General features: G+C 47.7%; 1 protein-coding gene across 2 annotated transcripts in view; it reads left to right on the top strand.

Moving 5' to 3' along the window:
• Nucleotides 1-1,165: 1,165 nt before the first annotated feature.
• Nucleotides 1,166-11,121, top strand: part of e2f3 (E2F transcription factor 3) — a 47,969-nt gene continuing 38,013 nt past the window's right edge. The window contains exon 1 of one of the 2 annotated variants that reach the window (XM_033013654.1): nt 1,166-1,514. In XM_033013654.1, the coding sequence (XP_032869545.1) occupies nt 1,341-1,514 (174 nt within the window). In that variant the 5' untranslated portion in view covers nt 1,166-1,340. Of the gene's footprint in view, nt 1,527-11,121 lie in introns of both variants that reach the window. The other variant, XM_033013646.1, reaches the window with a different exon arrangement.

The following is an 11,121-nucleotide window of genomic DNA, read 5'->3' as shown; positions in this document are numbered from 1 at the left end:
TGTTTGGGACATATGACACAAACAAAACACTCTTGTCTCACGGCAGTGGAGGCGGAGGAAGATCAAGGGGAATCTCCTGAGGACGTCAGAGCGTGGCGTGGCGCGGCCTGACGTGTGCGCGGAGCCATGGCAACGGGGGAAGCCACGCAAGCCGGAGGGATTCCCCGCCCGTCTCCGGCGCCCCGCCCCCTCCCCGGCGACCAATGGGAGGGCGGCAAGCGGAAGATGTAGTGGAGGGGGAGGAGTCTGTTTCGCCCCACCTCCTCAACGTCGACCAATGGGAAGGCCGGTGAGCTGGTGACGGCGAGGAGTGGGGCGGGGCATGCAAATCAGGTTCGAAAAAGCGGCGGGAAATGAGAGTTTCGCGGGAGGCTTTTACGCGCGAAAAGTGGCTCCCTTCATTCATTTACTCATTCATCGTCAGCTTCCTGGAGCTATTTTCACGACTTCGGGGCTGCTTTCGGGACTTTTAAATCGTTCGCGTCTGCCGTGACCGAGCCCACAGTCACCCCGGGGGGAACCTGTCTCCACTTGGCGTTACAGGGGAAGTAGAGGGATGCTGCTCCCACGTTGCACTTACTTTGCACAAAGGGGTGGGGGTCTGTCCCCACTTGGCACCAGGGGGAAAGGGGGTGTTTGCACTCGCTTGTGACAAATGGGAAGGGGGGTCTGCCCCCGGGAGAAGGGGTGAAATCTGTACCCACACAGCACCAGGGGGAAGAGGGGTATGCACCCACTTAGCATCAGGGGAAAGGGGCGGTATGCACCCACTTAGCACTAGGGGATGGTCATTATTTTGTTCTTTATTTTCCCTGTGGAAGGTGGCGGCTGGTTATTTTGTTCTCATTAATTTGTAGTCGGCAGGGCAGTACTCTGCCTATCGCCAACTTTATTCCCTTTATTTTATTTTTCCGGTAGAGAGAGAGAGAGGGAGCGTGGAAGAGAGATGGTGGTGAGAGAGAGAGAGAGAAAGAGATGAGGCGAGACGGGAAGAGGAGAGAGAGAGAGACGGGGGGGGTGGGGGCGAGGGCGAGAGAAAGTGGTGCGGGAGAGGGGTGCGGGAGAGAAAGGGGGGGGAGGTAGGGAGAAAGAGAGAGAAAGGGAGGGAGGAGCGAGAGGGGGAGCTTTTTTTTTTTTTTGTTCTGTCTTTATTTTATTCCCCCGTTGTAGGAGGAGGAAGGAGAGGGGGCTGGTTGAATTCGTTCTGTCTATCTTTATTTTATTTCCCCGGTGAAGGGGGAAGAGGAGGACCGAATAGATTAAATTCCGCCGGCTTGCGGCGACAGGGGTTGGTTGTGTGTGTGTGTGAGTGAGTGTGAGAGAGAGAGAGAGAGAGAGAGATGCGGAAAGGAAGCCAGCAGCACAGTCCGGCCGGAGCAGCGCTGGAGAGACCGGCGGCCCACGGCGTGTTGGCCGCGAATGGCAGCCCCGGGGTCCGGCTCTTGACTCAAGCAGCGGCAGCGGCGGCGGCGGACGGGGGCTGCTCCAGTCCCCGCATGGCGGGCTTGTCGCCGGTAAGGACTCCGGTAAGTCGGGGCTTGTGTGTGTGTGTTTATGTGTCGCTGGGCCTGGAAGGTGGGGAAGGGGGTGTTGGGGGTGGATGATGTTGACAGATCATCGCCCCTCTGGCCCGGGGCCCACCTCCCACCTCTCACCGCCGGGCTTTCGCTTCCCTCAGCCGGGCCAGGCTTTTACCTCAATCCCCCACCCCATGGGCCTCGGTCCATTCAACCTCCCTGCCTGGGGCCCTCGGTTACTGCAGCCGGGCCAGACATTTACCTCACCCTCCTCTCCCCGACTTTCGGTTCATTCAACCCGGCTACACTTCCCCCCCCTGTTCCCTCTCCTCCCCCTCCCCGGTCTATGGTTCATTCAGCCGGACCTGGCATTACCCCCTTCTTCCCCCGGCCATGCTTCACCCCCCTCCCTCCTCCCCGGGCCCTCGGTTCCCACAGCCGGGACAGACATTTACCTCCTCCTCCCCCCGGGGGTTCATCACACTCACCACCCTACAGGCCCCTTGATGTCGGCGCCCTTTCCCCCCCCTCCCCCCATCAGCCCCCAGCCCGGGGTGCTAGGGAGGGGGTGAAGGGTGAGGACTGAGCCGGGCAGACGAGGCAGGCAGGGCGGGTGAGGGATTGAACAGGAGCCGGGGCTGCTCGGTGCCGCCGCGTGTCTCCACAAGGGCCTAGTAAGAGTCTTGCAAAAGGGCTCCCGAACCACCACAGCAAGTGCAGGCCCCGAATTAAATCCCCCCCTCCCCACCTCGGCTTAACACAGGGGTCGGCCTCTCCACCCCACACCCTTCCCCAAGATCATATTTTATTTTCTCCTGTCCTCTTCCACTTTAAATTGTTCAGAAGTTCACAGAGTCGGGCAAAACGTGGCGTAAATGCATGAAGAAAAAGAAAACCGCTCATGTGCATAGACGGTCTGGTCCAAATTTGTAGTGATATTCATTAAAATTGTGTTGATTTAGTGTAATACCTTCATTTTGCTTCGCCCCTCACCTCACTTTCAACAAGCAGATGTTTCATAGTTTAGTTTATTGGTTTAGTTTCTTCAGGCAATTTCATTTCAAAAGGCACGAATTCCCATGAAATAATTTGTTTGCTGCAACATAAATGCATTTTAATTGATTAGAAATGGTTTATGTGCGCTTGATTTTAAATATTCCAGTCAAACTTGGTGTGCTAGGTGGTATGTGATTATTGCATTTCTTAAGTGAAGGACTTTCTTTGCAAGGTGCCATCAGTCCACTCTATATTGAGGGGAAACCTTCCAAACTATAACTGGGCAAACAGTTGTCTTTTTGTTGGGTTGTTTCAGTTTTAGATGAAGTTTGCAGCAATTTGAAATGTTAATAGAATGATCCAGTTTAGTTAACTTCAAGCAACTGTTTAAATTATGTATAACTATCTTCTTCGCTGTTTTAAAGCTGCAAGGAACACGGCATGGTGCTTTAGCCAGCAGACATTTCAAAATGTCTTCTGTTTATTCCGGTTTCAAATTTTAAATATTCATTTTGCAAACCTAATCACAAGTGACCACTTTTATTTTGCACGTCTGAGACAATCCCTTGATGATCGAATCCAGCTTTGATCTCTTTCCCTAAAAAATGTACATGCCATAACTTCTTGATTAGTATGGTTGTCAGGGGAGAAGGCAGGAGAATGGGGTTAGGAAGGAGAGATACATCAGACATGATTGAATGGTGTAGACTTGATGGGTCAAATGGCCTAATTCTGTTCCTATCATTTATGAACATAGGGGAGAGCAGTGAAGGTTCAGTAGGCTAGTTCAAACATAGAAAATAGGTGCAGGAGTAGGCCATTCGGCCCTTCGAGCCTGCACCGCCATTCAATATGATCATGGCTGATCATCCAAATCAATATCCCATACCTGCCTTCTCTCCATACCCCCTGATCCCTTTAGCCACAAGGGCCACATCTAACTCCCTCTTAAATATAGCCAAATGAACTGGCCTCAACTACCTTCTGTGGCAGAGAATTCCAGAGATTCACCACTCTCTGTGTGAAAAATGTTTTCCGCATCTCGGTCCTAAAAGATTTCCCCCTTATCCTTAAACAGTGACCCCTTGTTCTGGACTTCCCCAACATCGGGAACAATCTTCCTGCATCTAGCCTGTCCAACCCCCTAAGAATTTTGTAAGTTTCTATAAGATCCCCCCTCAATCTTCTAAATTCTAGCGTGTACAAGCCGAGTCTATCCAGTCTTTCTTCATATGAAAGTCCTGCCATCCCAGGAATCAGTCTGGTGAACCTTCTCTGTACTCCCTCTATGGCAAGAATGTCTTTCCTCAGATTAGGAGACCAAAACTGTACGCAATACTCCAGGTGTGGTCTCACCAAGACCCTGTACAACTGCAGTAGAACCTCCCTGCTCTTATACTCTAATCCTTTTGCTATGAATGCTAACATACCATTTGCTTTCTTCACTGCCTGCTGCACATGCATGCCTACTTTCAATGAATGTTGTACCATGACACCCAGGTCTCGTTGCATCTCCTCTTTTCCTAATCGGCCACCATTCAGATAATATTCTACTTTCCTGTTTTTGCCACCAAAGTGGATAACCTCACATTTATCCACATTATACTGCATCTGCCATACATTTGCCCACTCACCCAACCTATCCAAGTCACCTTGCAGCCTCCTAGCATCCTCCTCACAGCTAACACTGCCCCCCAGCTTCGTGTCATCCGCAAACTTGGAGATGTTGCATTCAATTCCCTCATCCAGATCATTAATATATATTGTAAATAGCTGGGGTCCCAGCACTGAGCCTTGCTAGTCACTGCCTGCCATTCTGAAAAGGACCGGTTTACTCCTACTCTTTGCTTCCTGTCTGTCAGCCAGTTCTCTATCCACATCAATACTGAACCCCCAATACTGTGTGCTTTAAGTTTGCATACTAATCTCTTATGTGGGAGCTTCTTTCAAAGGAGGGGTTGAGTTGACTCTGGTTGTCTCCTGTAGAAATCTGAGGCATGAGAGGTGATTTTGTTGACACTTTAAAATAGATGAAAAGCCTGTGAGCAAATTTGGGTCCTATATCTGAGGAAGGATGTGCTGGCTCTGGAGAGAGTCCAGAGAAGATTTACAAGAATGATTCCAGGAATGAGTGGGTTAGCATATGATGAGTGTTTGACAGCACTGGGTCTCTACTCACTGGAGTTTAGAAGGTTGAGGGGGGGGGACCTCATTGGAACTTACAGAATAATGAAAGGCATAGATGGAGTGGATGTGGAAAGGGTGTTTCCACTGGTGGGAGAGTCTGGGACCAGAGATCTTAGCCTCAGAATGAAAGGGTGCTCATTTGGAAAGGAGGTGAGGAGGAACTTCTTTAGTCAGAGGGTAGTTAATTTGCGGAACTCATTGCCTTAGTGGGCTGTGGAGGCCAAGTCAGTAGATATTTTTAAGGCAGAGATAGGCACATTCTTGATTAGAACGGGTGTCAAGGGTTATGGGGAGAAGGCTGGAAAATGGGATTAGGAGGCAGAGATCAGCCATGATTGAATGGCAGAGTGGACTTGATGGGTCGAATGGCCAAACTCTTCTCCTATAACTTGTGAACTGGCAGGCGATGATTTGGGGAGGATGTTTCCCTTGGCTGAAAGTCAAGGACCAGAAGACTTCTTGCCCAAATAAAGGGTTGGCCTTGTTGAACTAATTGAGGGAAAAAATTGTCAGTCGGAGGCTGCTGAAACTTTGGAATTTTTTGGCCTGGTGTTCAAATTATCCCAACTCATCGTTTTCATTCAGAACACCAATCAATAGTTTGGAGCCGAAGGAATCGAGGATCTGGGGATAGCGTTGGGAAGTGGGCTGAGAAGGTTGACCAGTCAGACTCTCAATGAATGGTGGAGAAATGCAAAGGGCTAGCCATTCTCCAATTTATATTCTAATATTCCATTGGGTTTGGGATTACTTCCTTCTCTGCCACTAGAGATGTCAAATTGTTCTTTGCTTAAATTTGTATGTTTTCTCATGCAGCCACTTTGACTTTAGCTAAAGTTCTTAACTTTAAAAAAAAAAGCTAGGTTTTGACCAGTGCAGACAGTGATGTTCATAGAGCCATGCAGTGTGGAACCAGGCCCTTTGTCCCAACTTGCCCACATCGACCCACATGTTCTATCTACACTAGTCCACATGAATGTGCTTCGACAATACCCCTCTAAACCTTTCCTATCCATGTACCTGTGGAATTGCTTCTTTAGTTTATGTACACCTGATTTTAAACTTTCCATTTGCAAGATACCTCTATGCTGCAAATGTAAGTTGCTTAGGGTGAAGAACGATTTACCATATCTAGTGGTAGGTATGGTTGGTAGCATTTGACAAAATTTGATGTTAAGATGTGAGAATTGAATACATAGTTTAATTCTTTCAGAGCTGCCCTTTTTGTAAGTTGCTTACGATCTGGTAAAGTTATGTGGGAATGTCACCAATATGATTATCAGCATACCACTTTCAGAAATGCACGTACTGAATTTGGCTTATGGTAGTCATGCACCTGGTTGCCCAACTGGAACTGCATAGCTCTGCATTTTTTTGATATTTAAAAAAAAGAGGAAGCTGTTTAACACATCTTAACTCCTAAGGTGGCATGGTAGCACTTTGTAGCTTGCAAATTGAAAGACACAAAAAGCTGGAGTAACTCAGTTGGACAGACGGCATACCTCTCTATATCACCGTCGATATCTCTCGTTTCCCATTCCCCTGACTGTCTGAAGAAGGGTCTCGACCAGTACTCTAGGGAGAAAGTACAAACTCACACAGACAGCAATCATAGTCAGGATCGAACTCGGGACTCTGACGCTGTATGGCAACAAATCTATTGTCTCCCTGAAATCAAGATCAAGATCAAGATCAAGATACAATAGACAATAGGTGCAGGAGTAGACCATTTGGCCCTTTGAGCCAGCAATGTGATCATGGCTGATCATCCCCAATCAGTACCGCGTTCCTGCCTTCTCCCCATATCCCCTGACTCAGCTATTTTTAAGCCCCACCTAGCTCTCTCTTGAAAGCATCCAGAGAACCCGCCTCCACTGGCCTCTGAGGCAGAGAATTCCACAGACTCGCCACTCTGTGCTAAAAAGTGTTTCCTCGTCTCCGTTCTAAACGTCACCTATTCCTTTTCTCCAGAGATGCTGTCTGACCCTGCTGAGCTCCAGCTTTATGTGTCTTTCTTTGGTTTTAAATCCGGCATCTGCAGTTCCCTCCTACATATTTTGGCATGCAAATGTTCAGTTGTCATCTCAATCAGGCCAAGATGGAGTGGATGTGGAGATGATGTTTCCAGTATTGGGAGAGTCTAGGACCAGAAACAGAATTTTGCTGCTTGGCCCAAACAGTTAATGTCAGCATTAATGCACCACTCCAGACCCCTCTCCTCATCTTTCCTTGTCCGCGTATATTGCTGTGACTCGTACTCCTTTCTGTTCTGAATTTGAATATGGTAAAACTGCACAAGAGCAGGATCTTCAGCCCACAAAACCTTGTTGAACTAACCTCTTCCGCCTGCACGTGATCCACACCTCTCCATTCCTTGGACAAACGTCTCTCTCTGAAGCCCCTTATCTGCTTCCACCACCACTCCTGACCGTGCGATCCAGGTACCCACCACTTGCTGTGTCCTGCATATCACTCCACTTCTGACCATGAAGGTATACCCACTTGTCTTTGACATTTCCACCCTGGGGGAAAAGGGTACCGACTGTCTACGCAATCTCTACCTCTCAGAATTCTATATACTTCTGATAGAAGTCTCCCCTGAACCTCCGGTATTCCAGAGAAAAAAAAATCCAAGTTTGTCCAACCTCTCCATCGAGATAATACTCTCTAATCAGGCGGCATTCTGATAAACCACTTCTGCAGCCTCTGCGAAGCCTCCACATCCTTCCTGTAATGAGGCAACCAGAACTGCAAACAATGCTCCAAATGTGGCCCAAGCAAAGTCCTATAAAGCTGCAGCATAACTTCATGCTGCTTATTACAAGTGCCCTGACTGATGACAGCACGATTACCGTAAGTCCTCCTTATCGGTCTTTTCTACTTGTGTTGCCACTTTCGGGGGGGTTAAACCCCAAGAGCCTTCTGTACATCTATTTTATTTAGGGATATGCCGTTAACTGTGTTGGGGGTGACAAAAGGGAAAGGGGGCGCTCGGATGGGAGATGAGTATATGGAGGGGAAAGGAGCAGGGCTGTGAGTTCATAAGGTCATAAGTGATGGGAGCAGAATTAGGCCATTCGGCCCATCAAGTCTACGCCATTCAATCATGGCTGATCTATCTCTCCCTCCTAACCCCATTCTCCTGCCTTCTCCCCATAACCTCTGACACCCCTACTAATCAGGACTCGATCTATCTCTGCCGTAAATATATTCATTGCCTTGGCCTCCACAGCCTTCTGTGGCAAACAAATCCACAGATTCACCACCCTCTGACTAAAGAAATTGCTTCTCATCTCCTTCCTAAAAGAACGCCCTTTAATTCTAAGGCTGTGACCTCTAGTCTTAGACTCTCCCACGAGTGGAAACATCTTCTCCACATCCACTCTAGCCAAGCCTTTCACTAGTCTGCATGTTTCAATGAGGTCCCCCTCATTCTTCTACACTCCAGTGAGTACAGGCCCAGTGTCGACAAACGCTCATCATAGGTTAACCCACTCGTTCCTCGGATCATTCTTGTAAACTTCCTCTGGGTCCTCTCCAGAGCCAAGACATCATTCCTCAGATATGGTGCCCAAAATTGCTCTCTATAATCCAAGTGCGGCCTTACCAGCGCCTTATAGAGCCTCAGTATTGTGAGAGAAATGCGTGCGCTCTGGGGTTGAAGGATGGGGAAAGAAAATGGGTTGCGTTACTTGAAATTGGACGATTCAATGTTCATGCTGTTGGGTCTTGGGTTGTGGTAAGGTTGTAAAATTGGTCAAAAAGAGAAAAGAAGCACAGACAAGGTTCAGGAAGATGAAATCTGGGCGTTTGAGGAATAGAAGGCAAGCAGGAAAGAACCCGAGTAGGCAATTGGAAGGGCCAAAAGAGGCCACAAAATGTAATTGGCAGATCAGATGAAAGAAAATCCCTCGCTTTTGCTGTCCAAAAATGAGGGAATTTGCCCGTGGAGTCAGAGGATGTAGGCAAGGTTCAAAATGAATACTTTGCATCTGTATTCACCAAGAACCTTTCCTTTAGAAGGATGAGGAGGGACCCTCATTGAAGCATATTGAATAGTGAAAGGCCTGCAGAGTGGATGTGGAGAGGATGTTTCCACTAGTGAGAGAGTCCAGAACCAGAGGAGGGCATGGCCTCAATAAAAGGACATATACCTTTAGAAAGTAAATGAGAAGGCATTTGTTTAGAGAGGGTGGTGAATCAGTGGAATTCATTGTCACAGATGGCAGTAGAGGCCAAGTCATTGGGTATTGCAGGTGTCAGGGATGATGGGGAGAAGGCGGGAGAATGGGGTTGAGAGGGAGAGATAGATCAGCCATGATTGAATGGCGGCGTGGACTTGATGGGCCGAATGGTCTAATTCTGCCCTTATGACGTATGAACTTAATACATCCATTCCGTTGGTGTTAACTGTTCTCTCAAGTTCCACATTCTTGTCGCACTTGGTGACTGTCTTATTAGTTATGCTTTTCCTGTCGATAAAACACTTTATTTTTTCATTTTCTACTGTAAAATCTTTCATACTTTTTTTAAAAGTCCGTTTTCCCTGAGCCTTCTCAAGAAAGGAATCAGCCTATGAAGTCTCTATCCTTCGGTTATTTTTCCAATTTTTGCCGGAACTCTCAGTTCTCAAAGCCGTAGCAAAATATTTAATGTTGTATTTGCTTTGGCCTGATCTTCCAAGTCTAGATGCCCATTTCTGGAGACTTCTGCTCTCTTCAGTTGCTCTTTTGCTTTCATTATGATTATAAAAACCTTTAATAAAATCTGCAATGTTTGCTTTGCTGACTTAAAAACTTGGTGCATAGTGGAATGGTTTAATGTCTGAATGCAGTTCTGTTGTATTTTGTTTAAAGTTGGGAAGCCTTTATTTTGCTGAAATTCCACGGAGCTGTTAGGTCGGGTTTTGATACGGTTTACAAGGCAGGTTACTGACTTGTTCATCTTTGCATGGTGCTGAAGGACATTAAATCTTCTAAAATGGCAGGCAAACTAATCATTTCCAATGATACAGGGAGCCCTTGGCATGACCTGTCTACTCCTCAAAAGACTAGTAAGGGTGTCAAGGGTTATGGGAAGAAGGTAGGAGAATTGGATTGAGAGAGAAAGATAAATCAGTCATGATTGAATGGCAGACTAGACTTGATTCATAAGTGAGTTCATAAGTGATAGGATGAGAATTCGACCATTTGGCCCATCACGGAGTGAGTGGGGTTACATATGGTGATCAGTTCCTGTGGATTGGAGGGTAGCTTATGTTATCCCACTTTTTAAGAGTGGAGGGAGAGAAAACAGGGAATTATAGACCAGTTAGCCTGACATCGGTGTTGGTGAAGATGCTGGAATCAATTATAAAAGATGAAATAGCGGCAGATTTGGATAGCAGTAACAGGTTTGGTCCGAGTCAGCATGGATTTTCGAAGGGGAAATCATGCTTGACTAATCATCTGGAATTTTTTGAGGATGTAACTCTGAAAATGGACAAGGGAAAGCCAGTGGATGTAGTGTACCTGGACTTTCACAAAGATAAGGTCCCACATAGGTGATTAGTGGGAACAATTATTGTGGGACCTGGTATTGGGGGTAGGGTACTGACATGGATAGAAAATTGGTTGGCAGACTGGAAACAAAGAGTGGGGATTAACAGGTCCCTTTCAGAATGGCAGGCAGTGACTTGTGGGGTGCTGCAAGGCTCGGTGCTGGGACCGCAGCTATTTACAATATACATCAATGATTTAGATGAAGGGATTCAAAGTAACATTGGCAAATTTGCAGATGACACAAAGCTGGGTGGCAGTGTGAACTGAGGAGGGTGCAGGGTGACTTGGACAGGTTGGGTGAGTGGGCAGATGCATGCCAGATGCAGTTTTCCTTGTACATCAGTCTATGAAAGTAAACATGCAGGTACAGCAGGCAGTGAAGACAGCTAATGGCATGTTATCCTTCATAGATTAGATTTACTTTATTAATCCCCTTATTCAGGGGAAATTCAGATGTCCTTGCAGCACACTAATAAAAATACAACATAGCATTCAAGAAGTTCAACACCAAAACACAAAAACATCCCCCCACAGTGGGAACCACTGTGGGGGAAGGCACAAAGTCCAGTCCCCATCCTCTTGTCCACCCAGAGTCGGGCCTATTGAGGCCTCCACAGTCGCCGCCACGGCGCCCGATGTTCTAGCTGGGTGATGATGCTCTGGCGTCGGGAGAACCCCCAGCGGCTTGGGGTGCCAGGAACGGCCGCCTTCCCACCGGAGACCGCGGCTTGACCGCACCAGACGGAGTTCCACACACTGGCGATCTCGGTGAGAGATCCCAGGCTCCGGGATGTAAAGTTCAGCAGCTGGCCGCTCCACAGAACCGCGGCTCCACAATCTTCTTATCGGCGGTCCCAGCATACTGGAGTTCCAGCTCGGCG

The sequence above is a fragment of the Amblyraja radiata genome, chromosome 2, assembly GCF_010909765.2.
Source record: "Amblyraja radiata isolate CabotCenter1 chromosome 2, sAmbRad1.1.pri, whole genome shotgun sequence".
Classification (NCBI taxonomy): domain Eukaryota; kingdom Metazoa; phylum Chordata; class Chondrichthyes; order Rajiformes; family Rajidae; genus Amblyraja; species Amblyraja radiata.
Note: the sequence above shows the minus strand (reverse complement) of the source record. Positions and strands in the feature narration are given on the sequence as shown.